General features: G+C 33.6%; 1 protein-coding gene across 1 annotated transcript in view; it reads left to right on the forward strand.

The window, feature by feature from the left end:
• Window positions 1–816: 816 nt before the first annotated feature.
• Window positions 817–20,913, forward strand: part of REDIC1 (regulator of DNA class I crossover intermediates 1) — a gene marked incomplete at its 3' end in the record, with an annotated part of 71,327 nt that continues 51,230 nt past the window's right edge. Inside the window, 5 exon segments of the mRNA XM_079714149.1 lie at window positions 817–852; window positions 6,658–6,796; window positions 9,601–9,733; window positions 10,142–10,190; window positions 16,823–16,938. Of these exon segments, the coding sequence (XP_079570275.1) occupies window positions 6,691–6,796; window positions 9,601–9,733; window positions 10,142–10,190; window positions 16,823–16,938 (404 nt within the window). The 5' untranslated portion in view covers window positions 817–852; window positions 6,658–6,690.

A 20,913-nucleotide genomic window follows, 5' to 3' on the forward strand; every position in this document is an offset into this window, starting at 1 on the left:
GGATTCAGTGCAGTTTTGGCACAAAGATTATGTGGTTTGAAGCACATCCATAATGAATAGCTGTTTTTTAAAGAAGTTGTGGGCTTCCCTGGTGGCACAGTGGTTGAGAGTCCGCCTGCCGATGCAGGGGACACGGGTTCGTGCCCTGGTCTGGGAAGATCCCACATGCCGCGGAGCAGCTGGGCCCGTGAGCCATGGCCACTGAGCCTGCACCTCCGGAGCCTGTGTTCCACAACGGGAGAGGCCACAGCAGTGAGAGGCCCACGTACCACCAAAAAATAAATAAATAAATAAATAAATAAGTAAAATAAAGAAGTTGTGAGGTTTCAGGTACACATAGCTGATATATTAATGTAACTGAAGTTGCTCTAATAATAAACTTAACATTTCCTTAGATCCTATATAGATTTTGATCTTCTCTCTATTCCATGTTGATTTCAGTAGAATATTGAAATACAAGGTGAAGAAAATAGCAGTGTTGACCAAGAATATTGCTATGAGATGAGAATGTTTCAATGATACATTCTTTCCAGTGCATTTATTTCTCTACTTATCTTGTTTTTTATAACAGGTTTATTTTATGCTTAATTATTCATCGTAGGTCTAGAGCCTTTTTTATTAGTTCTTGGATTTTCTATCTGGGAAAATTTTGTGAAGCAGTATATATACTTTACAAATAATTTAAGAACATTTTCACAGTTGTCACTACACTTTTAGATTTTAATTCCAAGTCTTCAATTCAGCTAAAATGGCAATTGTTTTAGAGACTATTTCTTTAATCATTATATGTTTTATCATGCTTCCCTTTTCAGGACCAGAGTTCTGATCAAGCAGGAAAGGAGAAAGCAAAAGGTAAAGAAAAAATATTTTTATTGTGTCTCATAGCCTTATGAGAACAGTGATCTTTTGGAACAGTTTTCCAAGGTTGATAAATTCACCTGAGTGAAACTGGAAGACCATCTTTCTTTAGTCTTCTTCCTTCTTGTAGATAGCTTAATTAGCTACCCATTTTGCTCAGGCAGAGAGTTAAGGATCATGTTGATTCTTGTTGTCATCTAGTTCCAATATATCCCAAGTCTGATCACTTCTCACTAACTGTACTGTTAGCCCCTTGATCCACATCATTATCATTTATTGCCCAGAGTACTATAATGACCTTATAACCTATTTCCTACATTTTTTAGTGTTTTTTTAAAATTATTACACTGATTGTATTACATAGTAAAGTTGAGCATGTATATGCCTTGCAACCGAGCAGTATATATCCCAGAGAAACTTCCACAAGTGCACTTTATGTACATGCTTGTTTGAATTGTTGTTGTTAAGTAGCAAACAAAAAAAAAAAAAAAAGAAAGAGAGAAGGAGAAAGAGAGGAAGAAGAAGGACAGGGTACAGGGGAGAGAAAAGGGAGCGCCCAAACATTCAGGATCAGTAGAATGGTTAAGCAAATTGTGGCCTACCCAAGTAATGGTATAGCCATGAAATGTATCACCTGAATGTAATTAATGTAGATGAATCTCAGAAACAGAACGTTGAGCAAGGGAAGCAACTCACAGAAGAATACAAGCAGTGAGATTCCATTTACAAAAAGTTCCAAAACAGTAAAAATATGTTCAAAGGTAGTAAAATTTAAAGAAAAGCAAGGGAGTGATTATGATGTAAGCAGGATATTTGTTAACTCAGTGAAATGATACCTTATTGTAAGTTTAACTTGTATCTTCTTGATTACTAATGAAGCTGACTATCTTTTCATTCAGGTTTTCTGTTTTGGGTTTTTTTTTTAACATCTTTATTGGAGTATAATTGCTTTACAATGGTGTATTAGTTTCTGTTTTATAACAAAGTGAATCAGCTATACATATACATATATCCCCATGTCTCTTCCCTCTTGTGTCTCCAGGTTTTCTGTTTAATGAGGTGCTTTTCCAAGTATTTAAAATTTTTTTTCCTTGGGTTCTTTGTCTTTTTCTTACTGTGTCTTTATACATTTAGGAATTCTTTGTCAGTTATATGTGTACTCCATAGCTTTTATTTTTACTTTCTTAATGATATCTTTGAAGGAAAGTTCTTACTTTTAATGTCATTGAATTTATCAAAATTTTTTTTTGCTTTTTCTTTTACTCTTTTGTATTCTATTCTTCACACAGCAGTTAGTATGTTTTTTAAACACAAGCCAGAATTGATCATTTCCCTGCTTAAAAGCCTCAATTACTTTTCATTGCTTTTAGAATAAATCTGATTTAAACATATCTAAGAGGACCTGAAGGTTCTGCATGCTGCCTGCTTCTCTGACCTTATTTTTTACTACTCGCCCTATTGTTCATTGTATTTCAACCACACTGAGCCTCCTTCTGCCACTCTTCTTCCCTTTCTCTGGAATATTCTCCCTTGAGATAGTTTTATGTCTGGCTTATCAATCTTGGGTCTCAGCTGAAGTATCTCTTAGACTGGCTTTCTCTGATCACTATATCTAAATAGCTCCCCACCCTCCAGTTACTCTCTCTTCAGTACTCTCTCTTATTCATCACTCTTTTCAAAGTCTGGTATTTTCTTATAAATTTGTTGATTCTGTTCTCTTCCCCCACCCCCTGTTAACATATATTCATAAAAAAAGGATCTTATCACTTTTATTCATTCTGTATCTCCTGTGCCTAGAATTGTGTGTAACATAGGCACTCAATAACTAAATAATCTATGAATGTAATCTGTCCCCAGACTATTTTTCAAAAAATAATCTAACTCTATTTGGATCATTCTTTTGAATATTTATAAGAAAGAAAAAGACTCATGGCCCTTTCCCAAAGTATTGATCTCTAGTCATGTCACTTTCTTGTTCTTTGAAAATGTCATACCTTCCTTTGTCTCCTCAAGCTTCTCTTCCCCAACCCTGTTCTTTATCACTTCATACTCATTATATGACCATGTCTCATATTTCAAAGGAGATAGAAGCTATCAGATGAGAATTATCTGAAATTTCTATCACCAGTTCTATAAATCATCTTATATCTTCACCCATCTTCTCTTTCCTTCTGTAACTAAGGAAGTAGTTTCCTTTTGTCAAGGTCTCTCTATCTGTGATCTGGATTCCATTTACTTCTGCTTTCTCAGGGACCTCACTGCATCAGTTACTTCACCCCTTTCTTGTATCTTCAACCATTCTGGGTCAACTGGAGGTTTTGCATCAATATCATACATACTCAGTTCTCTCCTGTTGAAACAAGTAAAAGCTCTCTCTGGATCCTTTCCCTTTTCTGCTATGCCCCTTCCCACTTACCTCCCATTCGCTTCTCAGAACACTCCACTATACAGCTCTTGCTAATGCTGAAATTGAACTTCATGTTGTTCAATTCCAAGGATATTTTTCAGTCCAACTTACTTTAATATGTCATTATCTCCTGCAGTTTACCATTACCTCCATCTTTTCTTTTTGTAGGTATGTGAAATATAAACAAACCATTCAACACTTCATAAAGTGGACAGTCTCCATTTGGAGAACTGCACACTCCCTTTATCTTGAAACAAGCTCTTACCTTGCTTTCTTTAACACATTCTCCAGATTCTATTCCTGTCTCTCTAGCTGCTTCTTTTATTTTTTTTTCCAAACATTTTTTTTTATTAGTTTCTGCTTTATAACAAAGTGAATCAGTCATACATACACATCTGTTCCCACATCCCTTCCCTATTGCGTCTCCCTCCCTCCCACCCTCCCTATCCCACCCCTCCAGGCGGTCACAAAGCACCGAGCTGATCTCCCCGTGCTCTGCGGCTGCTTCCCACTATCTATCTACCTTACGTTTGGTAGTGTATATATGTCCATGCCTCTCTTTCGCTTTGTCACAGCTTACCCTTCACCCTCCCCATATCCTCAAGTCCGTTCTCAAGTAGGTCTGTGTCTTTATTCCTGTTTTACCCCTAGGTTCTTCATGACATTTTTTTTTTTTTAAATTCCATATATATGTGTTAGCATACGGTATTTGTCTTTCTCTTTCTGAGTTACTTCACTCTGTATGACAGACTCTAGGTCTATCCACCTCATTACAAATAGCTCAGTTTCGTTCCTTTTTATGGCTGAGTAATATTCCATTGTATATATGTGCCACATCTTCTTTATCCATTCACCCGATGATGGACACTTAGGTTGTTTCCAGCTCCGGGCTATTGTGAATAGAGCTGCAATGAACATTTTGGTACATGTCTCTTTTTGAATTATGGTTTTCTCAGGGTATATGCCTAGTAGTGGTATTGCTGGGTCATATGGTAGTTCTATTTTTAGTTTTTTAAGGAACCTCCATACCGTTCTCCATAGTGGCTGTACCAATTCACATTCCCACCAGCAGTGCAAGAGTGTTCCCTTTTCTCCACACGCTCTCCAGCATTTATTGTTTCTAGATTTCTTGATGATGGCCATTCTGACTGGTGTGAGATGATATCTCATTGTAGTTTTGATTTGCATTTCTCTAATGATTAATGATGTTGAGCATTCTTTCATGTGTTTGTTGGCAGTCTGTATATCTTCTTTGGAGAAATGCCTATTTAAGTCTTCTGCCCATTTTTGTATTGGGTTGTTTGTTTTTTTGCTATTGAGCTGCATGAGCTGTTTATAAATTTTGGAGATTAATCCTTTGTCAGTTGCTTCATTTGCAAATATTTTCTCCCATTCTGAGGGTTGTCTTGGTCTTGTTTATGGTTTCCTTTGCTGTGCAAAATCTAGCTGCTTCTTTTAAATGGCTATTATCAAGTTAAAAATTGATTATTTCCTGAGGTTTTCTAATTATCTTCTAATTATTTTCTATTTGGCTCTACTGAATGAAACTTGATAGAAAAATTGAGCCTAACCTTGTCAGGTAAATCAGTTAGTCACATACCTTTGTTCTTTCTGGGAACACAAAGATTAGAGGCTATCATGATATCTAGAGTATGAGGATCCATTCTCTTCAGCACCGTGTCCCCTGAAATAAAGACTTACTTGCTTTGTAGATAGTCGTTGTACTGTTCTTCCTTATTCCTAGAACCTTATATTTCTATCCTCTGGCTTACTCTTGACTCATCCATCTACCTTAGAAATAATTTCATAAGAAACCTTCCCTCTCCTCCTCTGCCTGACGTCCCACCACCTACCCACAGGTTGACTACCCTTTTGGGGTAGATCCTATAACATCTCCTATCACATTGTGTTGTAATTATTTGTGTCACTGTCTCTCTCACCATAGTCTTATTCATCACAAAGTATACTGCCTTAAGAAATAACATCTTAATTCTAAGATATCATTAATTGTAAGATCCATAGTCAGTTTTTTCAAGGGAAAAAATATTTACATCCTAAAGGTACTGTCATTTCATTGCTGAACCATAGTGTGATCTTTTCTAAGACATTTAAGTCCAATTTGGGATTGCAAATCACTGATACAAATTATAAACAGATATGTTTATCTACAGTTAATTTTGCATAAAAACATGACATTTACTTTGTTGCTTGAGAACTGGTAAGTTTCTTACAATTCTTACAAGTTTTTTACAATCTTAAGTCTAAGTTTACAGTATGAAAGTCTATTATAATTAATGATATTCTGAAAGGTTAATGTGAAAGAGCTTTAATTTCTTGGAAAAGCGATACTTCCTCTTTAGTTTTTTTGCCATCTTGGACCTTCCTCATTTTTGATATCTCACATTTATAATCATGTTTATGCAGTGTATTATGAATTATTAATGGAAGAGAAGATGTTTTCACAATTTGTTATAGTGTTAATACATAGTAGTTGCTCAATAAATAAGTTTTAAACAAATAAATCCCTTTGAACTTGGTAAATCAAGGATATAATCTGAAAGAAAGGAATGAAGATAAGGAAGAATAATTAAGTTCAGACAACCAAGAAGAGAATAAATGCTGGATGATAAAAGATAATTATGTACAAGTCTGGTTTAAAAAAAATTGTAGTCATGGAGGTATAACAAAGGGAATTAAATTGGCTTTGGTTGCAGATTATTTCTCACATAGCTGCTTTCCCCCCCTTCTCATCTCAGCTGACTTTTAATGGCACCCAGCTGAGAATATCTTTAAAGATTTTTATATCTATAGAATAGCACACTTTGTAGAAAAACAAATTTGTAGCCTGTCAGATTTGTTTTATCAGATTCTTAAAAGCTTTCTACATTCAGATAATTTTTGATACCTGTGAATGGCTTTATAAAGTTCTGTTTTAAAAGTATTACATTTAACAAAAGAAAGATTATAAGAGGCTGTGAAATTTAGACTCTTTAGGCAAACTGCAAGTTATCATGATTGATTTTAATTTGTAAACATATAAAGTGTGTGTCACAAGAATATAAAAATATCAAGTCAAGGGCTTCACTGGTGGCGCAGTGGTTGAGAGTCCGCCTGCCGATGCGGGGGACACAGGTTCGTGCCCCGGTCTGGGAAGATCCCACATGCCGCAGAGTGGCTGGGCCCGTGGGCCATGGCCGCTGAGCCTGCGCGTCCAGAGCCTGTGCTCCACAACGGGAGAGGCCACAACAGTGAAAGGCCCGCGTACCGCAAAAAAAAAAAAAAAAAAAAAAAAAAAATCAAGTCAATTACTTGATTGTATTATTGCTTTTTATTATTTATGATTCTGCCTGAAACCATATAGTTGCTGCAATAACTTTTTATAATTACTTTAGGAATATTTTGAAAAGAAAAGGTTAAAATCAAAAATGGAATTACTGGGAGTTTCATCCCCTGTCAAAAATTCTACTGTCAGTTTAGACCTCCTTAACCTGTATATGGTAAATCAGATATCTTGCCAGAAGAAAACACCTGGTAAGTAAGTTTTTCTAATACCATTTTGTTTTGATTCTGATGTGATTATAAGATTTAGTTCTCTAATAAGTGTAATTTTAGAACTCAAAGGATGTGGAAAGTAAACTAATTTTAAAACTTGGTTGCCTGGTTAAACAAGATTTGTTAACTTTTGCTTAAAATCTGTTGTTGTTTAACCCATTTACTTTTATTTTTAGGTTAAGTGTTATATAAAATTAATTTTTTAAGGTATGGCTAGACTTATTACAGTGCAGCTGTTTCAGTTATTACATTATTCTGTCTAAGCAGATAGTTATCAAAGTTTAGCTAAAGAGAAGGAAATAAATGTATTTACTATCTTATACTATTTAGAGAATTTGTTTGAAAGGATTTTTGTCTCAATGATCAGTTTCCTATCTCGCAATCTGAATAATTTCGTAGGCATTCCTGGGGTATTAACTATGGTAGTCTAATATTTCAAAATAAAATTCCTTTTGGCATGCACTATGATTCTTTAAGTAAATAAAAAGTTTAATCAGATTACGTTTTTTCTCTCTGAAGGGAACTTGTGTCTGATATTTAATTTTTAAAATAAATGCTAAAATGAGAGCTTAAAGAAGTAAGAGAGTTCATAAATGATGGATAGAAATTGATCATACTGTTCTTAGTATCCCCTCTTTTCCTTTCTCTGCCATTTTTGTTTCCCCCTCCACAGATGGCAGTTTACACAAGTAAAAAACTTTTACTGTAGTAAAAGTAAATACATTATTCATGGACTTTGGGAATAAAAGCTTTTGTTGTAAATCTGTTTGTTGAATTTACCTTTTATTTTCTTCACTTATATAATACAGTGTTATCAACTATAGTCACCACATTTTACACTAGATCTTCAGACCTTAATCATCATACAGCTCAAAGTTTGTGCCCTTTTACCAGCCTCTCCCTATTTCCCCTACTCTCCAGTCCCCAGCCCCTGGAAACCACTTTTCTACTCTGTGTTTCTATGAGTTCGACATTTTTTTTTTTAAGATTCTACATGTAAGTGATTCTACATTTTTTTTTTTTAAGATTCTACAGTGCACAAGGGTTCCCTTTTCTCCACATTCTTGTCAACACTTGTTATCTCTTCTCTTTTTGATAATAGTCCTTCTGACAGGTATGAGAAGATATCTTATTGTGGTTTTGATTTGCATTTTGCTGATGATTAGTGATGTTGAGCATCTGTTGGCCATTTATATGTCTTTGGAAAAATGTCTATTCAGGTCCTCTGCCCATTTTTGAATTAGATTGTCTATTTTTTTGCTAATGAGTTATGTGAGTTCTTTATATATGGTGGATATTAACCCCTTATTAGATACATGATTTGCAAATATTTTCTCCCATTCCATAGGTTGCCTTTTCATTTTGTTGATGGTTTCTTTTGCTGTGCAGTAGCTTTTTAGTTTAATGTAGTCTCACTTGTTTATATTTGCTTTAGTTGCCTTTGTTTTGCTGTCAAATCCAAAAAATCATTGCCAAGGCACTTAACTAAAAGGAAGGGCTGTGGTGCAGCCGGGCCTCAGAGACTGCTTGAATCAGGGACTTGAATACAGCCAAGATTCTTTCTCACTTCAGATATTAGCTTCATTCTCTCAGACTGTCTTCATCATTGAGGCTTAAAACATTACCCTAGGGGCTTCCCCGGTGGTGCAGTGGTTGAGAGTCTGCCTGCCGATGCAGGTGAAATGGGTTTGTGCCCCGGTCTGGGAGGATCCCACATGCCGCGGAGCGGCTGGGCCCGTGAGCCATGGCCGCTGAGCCTGTGCGTCCGGAGCCTGTGCTCCGCAACGGGAGAGGCCACAACAGTGAGAGGCCCGTGTACCACAAAAAAAACAAAACAAACAAACAAACAAAAAAACCCATTACCTTAAAAAACTAATATTGCTCATCTCTCGTAGTTTTGCTACCAGGGAAATACTGAGATTTGTTTCTCTGGTTCTGAACTTTAAAAAATTCCACTGGAGGGATGTTGCCTTGCCCTACTGGTGCCAGGGCCCAGCACTGGAACAATTACTTATTTTTTTAACTTTTTATCTTATACTGGAGTATAGCCAGTTAACAATGTTGTGACAGTTTCAGGTGAACAGCAAAGCGACTTAAACCTACATATACATGTATCCATTCTCCCCCAGGCTCCCGTCCCATCCATGCTGCCATGGAGCAATTACTTATAACCAGAGGGAACAATTATTAATTCTTCTTGGGTCAGATGAGTACCCATTATTTTTTCCAGAAAGGCAGGGTTTTATAACATAGAAAGTCTCCACTAGAACTACATAGTTGGTGCATGTGTAAAAGCATTTCACAGAAAAGAAGAGTTGTCAAAAGTACTGAACAGACAAAATAGAGACTTCTTCTATAAAGAGAGACAAGGATTCTGCTCTATAAAGTTTAAAAATCTAGTGAGGGAAAATAAAGTTAATCAAGTACTACAAACTATGGTAAGTGCTATAATAGAGAACTTATATAGCGCTATGGGAATGTATCAGACAACATCTGATATAGTCTGGGGGTCAGGGAAGTCTTGGAGGAAGAAAAAAGTAGAAGTGAGTAGAGCCTCTTTCAGGAGGAATATATAAGATGATGAAGAAAAAGAGATGATTTGACTTACTGTGATAGTATTGTAATGACTTCTAGCATATATATCAATAGAATATAGGTGGTTTCAGTAAATTTCTAAAATGTACATTTATTTAATGAACATAGTATATCAAACAATGCTTTTAAAAGATTTTATTATTCTTATAAATTTTTATAAATTGTAATTGTAATTATTTTCATTATAGAAACTGTGAGAAAACCAATCCATGTGAATATGAATAGAGACATAAAAATGCCCCTAAGAAAGCATGATATAGAACTTCCAATGTCGCCTCCCTCTGTACCATCTAACCTCTGCATTGATGATGTAGAAAACAAGTAGGTTTTAGCTAAGTTGTATATTATTAGGTATTTAACTGGGTCATTATTTACACTCTTTTATTCATTGGAAAATGTACAAAGAATTTATCCTTCTAAGCTTCAGTTTTTATTTGTTTGGCTGTTATAATATTATTAAACTATTAAGACCTTTATCAGATGACCAAATGTCCACGCTGAGTTTTTTGTACACAGTTTCACTTTCTTTATCATAAAAATGTCTCTCTTGTAATAATATAATTTTTAGAAAACTCAGTAATATCATAACCCTGGAATGAAGAGAGTTACTTAGAGTTCCATATGTTTTCAAGTATTTGTGTAGAACAGTATGAATTTTAAGTAGATATAAAAAGATGGTCAATTTTATTGCCAGCTATATTTTTAACCTTAAAATTTTATTTTCGTTACTATATGCTATCAAAGACTAAGCAGCAAGGAAGAATTTGATCCAGTTCAGGTGAGTTTTTTTTTTAATTTTATTAATTATTTTGACAATTGTGACATGCCACCAAATGATACAAATTTTTCAAATACTGGAGAAAATTATAGTCCTTAAAATTATTCTTTTAAAAGTTTTTAATGTAAGGAACCTATACATTAAGAATATTTTAAATGATTGCTTATGAGAAACAACTTGGAGTTCTGGTAAGGTAGACTAGGCCTACGTGTGCATAACATTTGATTCTGCTTGTTACTGACAGACTGCAAAGGATAATTCATTTGGAGATTCCTACTTTGGGTTCATGTGATCATCGAGCAATTCATCTCTTCAAACATAGTGATCAGATTATTTTATTTTACATCAAATTGTGATTTTCAATATTCACATTGTTCCTAAGATTATTTTTTAAAATATTGCAAATGATTATTTTTTAGCAAATAATTTTTAATTTAAACATTTTTATTTTTTTAAATTGAAGTATAGTTGATTTGCATGTCATGTTAGTTTCAGGTGTACAACACAGTGATTCAGTTATATATATATATGTATGTATGTGTATATATATATATTCTCTTTCAGATTCTTTTCCCTTATAGGTTATTACAAAATATTGAGTGTATTTTTCTGTGCTATACAGTAGGACTTGTTGATTATCCATTGATTATCTGTATATACTAGTGTGTATACATTAATTCCAACTTCTTAATTTATCCCCCCCTCCCTTTCCACTTTGGTAACTGTAAGTTTGTTTTCTATGTCTGTGGGTCTATTTCTGTTTTGTAGATAAGTTCATTTGTATCTTTTTTTTTTAATTCCACATATAAGCTATATCATATGATATTTGTCTCTCTGTCTGACTTCACTTAGTCTGGTAATCTCTAGGTCTATCCATGTGGCTGCAAAAGACATTATTTCATTCTTTTTTATGGCTGAGTAATATTCCATTGTAACTATAAACCACATCTTCTTTATCCATTCATCTATCGGTAGACGTTTAGGTTGCTTCCACATCTCAGCTATTGTAATAGTGCTGCAAAGAACATTTGGGTGCATGTATCTTTTCGAATTATGGTTCTCCGCAGATATATGCCCAGGAGTAGGATTGCAGGATCATATGGTAGCTCTATTTTTAGTTTTTAAGCAACCTTCATACTGTTCTCCAAAGTGGCTGTATCAATTTACATTCCCACCAACAGTGTGTAGGAGGGTTCCCTTTTCTCCACACCCTCTCCAGCATTTATTGTTTGTAGACTTTTTAATGGCCATTCTGACCGGTGATGGGGTGATGCCTCATTGTAGTTTTGATTTTCATTTCTCAAATAATTAGCAATGTTGAGCATCTTTTCATGTGTCTTTTGTCTACCTGTATGTCTTTGGAGAAATGTCTATTTAGATCTACTACCCAGTTTTTGATAGGTTATTTGGTTTTTTTTGCTGTTGAGTTGTATGAGCTGTTTGTATATTTTGGAAAGTAATCACTCATCAGTTGCATCACTTGCAAATATTTTCTCCCATTCTGTAGGTTGTCTTTGATTTTTTTTATGGTTTCCTTTGCTGCAAAAGCATTTAAGTTTAATTAGATCCAATTTGTTTATTTTTGGTTTTATTTCCATTATTCCAAGAGATGGCTCCAAAAAGATATTGGTGTGATTTATGTCAAAGAGTGTTCTGCCTATGTTTTCCTCTAGGAGTTTTACAGTATCCAATCTTACATTTAGGTCTTTAATCCATTTTGAGTTTATTTTTTAAATTGTATTAGAGAATGTTGTAATTTCATTCTTTTACATGTAGCTGTCCAGGTTCCCCAGCACCACTTATTGAAGAGACTGCCTTTTCTCCATTGTATATTCTTGCCTCCTTTGTCATAGATTAATTAGCCATAGGTGCCTGGGCTTTCTATCCTGTTCCATTGATCTATATGTCTGTTTTTGTGCCAGTACCATATGTTTTGATTACTGTAATGTTTTGATTACAGTCAGGGAGCCCGATTACTCCAGCTCTCTTTTTCTTTCTCAAGATTGCTTTGGCTGTTTGGGGTCTTTTGTGTTTCCATACAAATTTAAAAAAATTTTGTTCTAATTCTGTGAAAAATTCCATTGGTAATTTGGTAAGGATAGCATTGAATCTGTAGATTGCCTTGGACAGTGCAGTCATTTTAACAACATTAATTTTTCCAATCCAGGAACACGGTGTTTCTTCCCAACTGTTTGTGTCACCTTGAGTTTCTTTCATCAGTGTCTTACAGTTTTCAGAGTACAGGTCTCCTTAGGTAGGTTTATTCCTAGATATTTTAATCTTTGTGATGTGATGGTAAATGGGATTATTTCCTTAATTTCTCTTTCTGATCTTTCATTGTTAGCCTATAGAAATGGAACAGATTTCTATGTATTAATTTTGTATCCTGCAACTTTACCAAATTCACTGATGAGCTCTAGTAGTTTTCTGGTAGCATCTTTAGGATTTTCTATGTATAGTGTCATGTCATGTGCAGTGACAGTTTTATTTCCTGTTTTCCAGTTTGGATTCCTTTTTATTTCTTTTTCTTCTCTGATTGCCATGGCTAGGACTTCTAAAACTGTGTTGAATAAATATCATATGATATAGCTTATGTTTGGAACTTTTAAAAAAAAGACAGAAACTGTGTCCACAAGAGTGGACATTCTTGTCTTGTTCCTGATCTTAGAGGAAATGCTTTCAGCTTTTCACTCTTGAGTATGATGTTATCTGTGGGTTTGTCATATATGGCCATTATTATGTTGAAGTATGTTCCCTCTATGACCACTTTCTGGAGAGTTTTTTTCATAAAGGGATGTTGAATTTTATCAAAACCTTTTTCTGTATTTATTGAGATGATCATATGGTTTTTATTCTTCAGTTTGTTAATGTGGTGTATCACGCTGATTAATTTGTGGATATTGAAAAATCCTTGCATCCCTGGTATAAATCCTGCTTGATCATGGTGTATGATCCTTTTAATGTATTGTTGGATTCGATTTGCCAATATTTTGTTGAGGATTTTTGTATCTAAGTTCATCAGTGATATTGGCCTGTAATTTTCTTTTTTGGAGGTATCTTTGTTTGGTTTCTGTATCAGGGTGATGGTGGCCTCATAGAATGAGTTCGAAGTGTTCCTTTCTCTGCAATTTTTTGGAATAGTTGTGGAAGGGTAGATGTTAACCCGTCTTTAAATATTTGGCAGGATTCTCCTGTTAAGTCATCTGGTCCTGGACTTTTGTTTGTTGGGAGTTTTTAAATCACAGATTCAATTTCAGTACTTATGATTGGTCTGTCATATTTTCTGTTTCTTCTTGGCTCAGTCTTGGAAGATTGTACCTGTCTAAGAATTTGTACATTCCTTCTAGGTTGTCCATTTTCTTGGCATATAGTTGTTTGTAGCAGTCTCTTATGGTCCTCTGTATTTCTGTGGTGTTGGTTGTAACTTCTTTTTCATTGCTAATTTTATTGCTTTGGGTGCTCTCCCCTTTTTCTTTATGAGTCTGGCTAAAGGTTTATCAATTTTGTTTATCTTTTCAAAGGACCAGCTTTTAATTTCATTGATCTTTTCTATTGTTTTCTTAGTCTCTATCCCATTTATTTCTGCTCTGATCTTTATGATTTTTTTTCCTTCTACTAACTTTGGGTTTTGTTTGTTCTTCTCTCTGTAGTTGCTTCAGGTGTAAGGTTAGGTTGTTCGAGGTTTTTCTTGTTTCCTGAGGTAAGCTTGTATCACTATAAACTTCCCTCTTAGAACTACTTTTAGCAAATAAAATTTTAAATGAATTAGAAAATGCACAGATTGTGATTAAAGCTTGAAATATTAAGGTCTAAGGCTATATTATTAATTACCCTTTCTTTCCTTTGAATTGCTAAAATTATGCTAGAGAAAGGTAACAACAGTGATACTAAAATCTCTTGAAAATCTTTTCACCTGTAATGTGGGTTAATGAAACTCAGGTTTCCCGTCTTTAGGAGATGGCATGTAGGAGAATGGGGCTTGAGGATGGAGGGGACCAAGTGTGATAAAGGCAAATGAAAAGGAGCTCTTAAGTATAATCTTAATTGATAATCTCTCTTGTCTTGATAAGTCTTGTCCATTACTGATGGGCTTGCCTTTCCTTGGGACTTTTTCTGCAACCCATGATCTTTTTGCACTTCTATTTTCACTTTCATCTTCTCTGGTTTTTACATTTTGGCAAATCAAGTGATTGTATCTTCTTTCAAATAGTCATCACAAGTCATGGGCTCATATAGAATGTTTGAACCTCAATTCAACAGAACAGAAAACTGCAGTTTCATTCCACCATCTTTTTCAGCTGAATTATCTTCCAATAGAAATATTACAAAACTAAATTTCATTCCCAGAATAGCAGCTAGTCTTCAGAAAGTTGCATATGAAGAGAAGCAGGTATCTTTGGATCACGAGTTCTTAGCATTTTGATATTATTATATTTTTATGATATATTCCTTTCTCTTTTTATAGATTTAAAAACATTAGTTGTGAATTGCTATAGATATAGCTAAAATAACATATAAATTAAGTGTAATAGTTCCTCAAATGTCAAAATCTTAATTCTCTGCACTGTAGAAGATTATGAAAAACTGGAGTGTTCTTTAAAAATCTTTGAAAAACGTCATTTTTTATAAAATTATAGTGAAATTGAAAATCGTTCAGTGTGTTATATAGTAGTATGATTGTAATCACAGTAAACAGCTAGTTGGTGATGTCATGGTGGCCCGGTAGACATGTTATGGAAAGGCTCTTGTGAATAACAGTACATAATCTCAGTGATATCATAGTAGCCTGTTAAAGTATGAGTTGTGATGGCTTGATTCTTTTTATGATTTGTCAGATGACAACTGGTTATATGCACTTCAATTATAATTATACAAATATATTTATATAGAGATGTATAGTGCTAAAATATTGTTCAATCATTGTGTGCTCTAAAGTAAAAATACGGAAATGTCCAAAATTTAAAATTCTGAAATATATCTGCCATAGAACATACCAAGAAATGATTTTTTATTAAATTTATATAGAGTTTAAAAATAAAATTATTAAAGATTACTAATGTATAATGATAGGAAAATGGTTATATAAACACTGTCTTATTAACAGGAATATTTAGTTTTGAATTTCTCCCATTTTTAGCATGCAGTAGTTTTATGCCATATTTATGTAGTTATTTTTAAATTAATTTATAATTATAAATTTATAAATTATAGTTATATATCATGCTATATTATAGTTATATATAATATATAACATGATTCAATTTTATTAAAGTATGTTTTCTGTTTTTCAGAAGAGAGAAAATGAAGTATTATGTTTCAGTGATATGTGTTAGCCTTTTTAATTTGAGCACCCAATAATTTTTGAAAGATGCAGTGAAAAACATCCAAGTACCCATTCATTTTGTATTTTATAAGACTAAAACTTGCATCCTAGATCAGCTTATAACTCATCGTTATTCTGTAAAATAGTTTATAGGCTAGAGAATGAAATGCTCTGTAATCTCCTACTTATAGACTGCAGGTTAGTGATTATCTCCAGAGGGATAAATAATGTTATTCTTAATATGACAGAAGAGAAAAAGAGAGTTTAATGTCCTGTCCAAGGCATATTGTCACATTGTGACCTTTTAATGAAGTATTTAATAGTTTATTTGGAGGGATTTCAAGAAAAGTGAGAAGAATTAAAATGAAATTATATGATACAAAAGAAAATGAGTTGAAAAAACATGTTAGAAAAAAAAGTGGTCTGGGGCTCACTTCTCACTTCCCTAGAGAAGTAGTATTTGAGCCCATATATAATATTCCCTTCTCTTGATTTGTTTGTTTGTTTTTAAGTTCAAGGGATGCACCTTTGTCTCTGCATCTCTGTCACTGTCTCTCTGAGGCTGAGATGTGAGAAGTATTATCAGACTTTATTTTCAGCTCTCCCTCACTTCAGTCCTTTTTTTTTTTTTTAAGACTTTCAGTATCTCTTTTTGTCTCCCCCTCTTTTTTTCCTATTTCTGTCACTGATTGTCTTTGGACTCGTCATTTCTATGTTTGATGACTTGTAGATAAATATATACCACAGATATAAACTATTATTGCTGGATAGATTAGTGCTGAGCCAATATAATATATTTATATGGTACTTTCCACATTAATAAATGGATTATCTCAACTGCTTTTCACAATAGTCTTCCAACACTTTCCCCATTTTGTATTCAATGATATTGATATTTGGAAATATTAAAGTAGCAGTATAAAATTACTCAGTAAATGGAAAAACAGATAAGTACAGCTGTTTTCTTGGGAGAGATAATGTATTTTTTGTCAGAGAAATTTAACTTTTATTTACTCAAGATCCTGGTGTACTGGGTATTTTTTAAATCTTTTTTTTTAATCTCTGAGAAAATGTTTAGCTCACCATAGTATCAACCCTGTTATTTCAATAATTACTCAAATACTGATATTGCTTTCATTGTTATAACAGTATTTATTTTCTTTTCAATTAGGACACAATTACTTTCTTTTAGACTAAAATAATACATTTTCGTATATATATGTTCACTTAAATGGCATTTGTGATAAATAATTTAACTTGTATATATGTACATTTACCACTTTGACAGGCTCTTCCTTTCTTTTTGCAGCTCAGTAATGTTAATTATTCTAATTCCTTGGTTTCTAAATTAAATGAAAGTCAAGATACTTTCAGTCCATCATATGAAACAGCACAATTTGGACCATTACTTGAAAGATTCAACAGGTAAGCAAAGATGTTGAATGTAATAAAGAATCTGTAGCATTCTTTCCTTGAATTATTAATTTGACTTTTAATAGATACAAATATTTTTTGTTAGAAATGTAAGCAGACCTAAATATTACTTCTAGAAAAAAAACACTATCAGTAAAATGTACCATTTCACTAAAACACTTATAAGTAATTATTTTCTAATGTGCACATTTACCTTTCATTTATTTATTTTAAAACATATTTGGGGCCAAGGTGTTTTGTACCTGTTTTATAATCTCCATGAATTACTTGTTTCTTTTGCTGTGCCGTAATCATATTAATTTCTTTTTCATATTTATGATAGTTGATCAGTGTCTTATTTTTATTTTCTAGATGTCTGTATATAAACCCTAGTTATTTGTTTTAAATCCATTGAACTTGTTAAACCAGTTTGAATTACTCTTGGTAATTGTGGTGAGAAACCTTGACTCTGTAATCCTACCCGTCTTCTTCATGTTAGTAAAAGGCAACACTATTCACTCAGCTGCTTAAGCCAAAATAAAAGTTGTCCTTGATTCCTTCCTTTTCTTCGTCTTCCAATATACACTTCACCAACAAAGTATTGTCATTTCTGTATTCTAATAAACTTTAAAATTATTTACTAACATTTTCATCTCAAAGGGTTCCATCCCAGTCTAAGCAACCACTGCTTCTTGCCTGGAGAATTGTAATAGCTACAAAACAGTTCTTTTTGTTTTCTCTTTGTCCTGAGATTAATTTTTTTTACAACTTTATTAACGTATAATCAATGCACAACAAAGTGAACTTATCTGAAATGTGCACTTCAATAAGTTTTGACCTGTGTTAAAAATAATGAACTTATTTATCATCTCCAGTAGTTTATTGGGCACCTTTGTAATCGCTTCTTCTGGTCACTTCACATCCCTTACTCTCGTCCCAAGACAACTACTGATCTGCTTTCTGTCACTACTGATTAGTCTTTAAGTGGCATCACACAATATGTTCTCCCTTTTTTTCATTTAGCTTTTTTCACTCAGCATAATTATTTTGAGATTCATCTATATTGTTTATTGTACGTATCAATAAGTCTGTTTCTTTTTATTGCTGAGTAGTATTCCATTGTATGGACATAGCATAATTTATTCATCTGTTGATGGACATTTGGGTGTTTTTCTCCCAGTTTTGGCTATTCCAAATAAAGCTACTATGAACATTGATGCTGAAATCTTCATTTGGACATACGCTTTCATTTATTTTGGGTAAATATCTACAAGTGGAATAGCTGGGTCATATGGTAGGTGTATGTTTAACTTTTCAAGAAACTGACAGACTGTTTTCCCAAGTGATTTGTGTCATTTTTACATTCCCATGAGCAGTGAGTGAGAGTTCCATTTGCAACACATACTTGACAACACTTGGTACAATCAGTTTTTTTTAATTTACACCATTCTAGTCAACATGTAATGGTGTCTCATTGGGGTTTTAATTTTGCATTTCCCTAATGACTAATGATGTTGGCATCTTTTCATGTGCTTACTAGCCATTTATGTATCTTTGGTGAAATGCTTACCCTTTTCATTTTCTTAATGGTGTCTTTTTGACACCAAACTTTTTTATAAAGGTTTTAATTTTGATGAAATCAAATTTATTCATTTTTTTATTTATGAATCATGCATATGGTGTCAAAGTTAACAAATCTTTGCCTAAGACAAGGCCAGGAAGATTGTCTCTTATGTTTTCTTCTGTCTTGTAGTTTTCAATCTAATACTTTTTAGTTAATTTTTATGTATGGTGTGAGGTAAGGATATAATTTCATCATTTGCATTTGTGGGAAGAGAAGAATAACTTTCCCCACTGAGTGCTTTGAGACTTTTGTTGAAAATTAATTGACCAAAAATATGTTTTTTTCCCCTGTAATCTCAATTCTGTTTTATTTATCAATCATGTCTATCTTTGTTTGTCACACTGTATACTAAAGCTTTAGTATAAGTTTTGAAATTGGGACTTGTATTAGTCCTCCAATTTGTTCTTCTTTTTCAAAAATGTCCCTTTGCATTTTCATATAAGTTTTAGGATCAGCCGGTCAGTTTCTGGGGAAAAAAAAAGTTTAATTGGATTTTTATAGGGATTGTGTTGAATCTGTAGATCAATTTGGGAGAAATTTTAACATTTTAACAATAAAATTTAACAATTTTAACAAAGTGAGTTCCAATCCATGAGCATGAAATGTTTCTCCTAATCGATTTTTTGTATGTCATAGGAGCTTTATTCTTAATAGCCCCAAATTTCAACTAACCCAGAAGTCCATTAAGAATAGAATATTATATAATATTCATATAATGGAATACTACACGGAAAAGAAAAAGAATGGACTGCTAATATATGTAATAGCAAGCAAGAACATGAATAAGTCTCAACACAAAAAGAGAACCATTGTATAATTCAATTTAAATGAAGCTCAAAGATAGGCTAAAATAATGTATAGCAACAGTAATCAGAATGGTGGTTACTTTTCAGAGGTATGGACTTGGAGGGACATGAGAGAGCCTTCCAGTGTGTTTGAAGCGTGTTTTTCTTTCTCTCCAGCTTTAATGACATAACTGACAATTAAAAATTATATATATTTAAAGTATTCACTGTGATGATTTAATATACATACACATTTTGAAATGATTACCACAATCAAGCTAATTAACACATCCATCACCTCACATAGTTACCATTATTGTATGTGTGGTAAGACCACTTAAGATCTACTCTGTTAACAAATTTCCAGTGTAAATATAGTATTAAGAACTATAGTCACCATGCTGTACACTAGATCCCCAGAATTTATTCATCTTATAACTAGAAATTTGTACCCTTTGACCAATATTTCCCATTTCTCCCACTTCCCAGCCCCTGGCAACCACCATTCTACTCTCTGCATTTTTGAGTTTGGCTTTTTAGAGTCTACATATAAGTAAGATCATACAGTATTTGTCTTTCTGTGTCTGACTTTTCACTTAGCAAAATATCCTCCATGTTCTTTCATGTTGTCACAAATAGAAGGATTTTTTTTTTTTTTTTTTTTTTTTTTTTTTTGCAGTATACAGGCCTCTCACTGTTGTGGCCTCTCCTGTTGTGGAGCACAGGCTCCGGATGCGCAGGCTCAGCGGCCATGGCTCATGGGCCCAGCTGCTCCGTGGCATGTGGGATCTTCCTGGACCAGGGCACGAACCCGTGTCCCCTGCATCGGCAGGAGGACTCTCAACCACTGTGCCACCAGGGAAGCCCAGGATTTTCTTTTTATGGCTGAATAATATTCCATTTTATTTAATCTTCTTTAATTTTTCTCAGTAATTTACCGTAGTTTTCAATGTATAAGCCTCATGGTTACATTGTTAAATTTATTCCTACATATTTAATTCTTTTTATGCTGTTGTGATTGGAATTATTTTCTTTTTTTTAAGTTTTATCGAAGTATAGTTGATTTATACTGTGTTACTTTCTGCTGTACAGCAAAGTGACTCAGTTATACACACACACATATATATGTGTATATACATACATACACATATATATATATATATATATATATATACACACACACACACACACATATATATTCTTTTTCATATTCTTTTCCATTATGGTTTATCACAGGATATTGAATATAGTTCCCTGTTCTGTACAGTAGGACCTTGTTGTTTTCCATCCTATATATAATAGTTTGCATCTACTAATCCCAAACTCCCAATCCTTTCCTCCCCCCCAGCACCCCCTTGGCAACCACAAGTCTGTTCTCTATGTCTGTGAATCTGTTTCTGTTTCATAGATATGTTCATTTGTGTCATATTTTAGATTCCACATATAAGTGATATCATATGGTATGTCTCTTTCTGACTTACTTTGCTTAGTGTGATAATCTCTAGGTCCATCCTTGTTGTTCCAAGTGGCATTATTTTATTCTTTTTTATGGCTGACTGATATTCCATTATATATATA

The sequence above is a fragment of the Hyperoodon ampullatus genome (genome assembly GCF_949752795.1).
Source record: "Hyperoodon ampullatus genome assembly, chromosome: 11".
NCBI lineage: Eukaryota > Metazoa > Chordata > Mammalia > Artiodactyla > Ziphiidae > Hyperoodon > Hyperoodon ampullatus.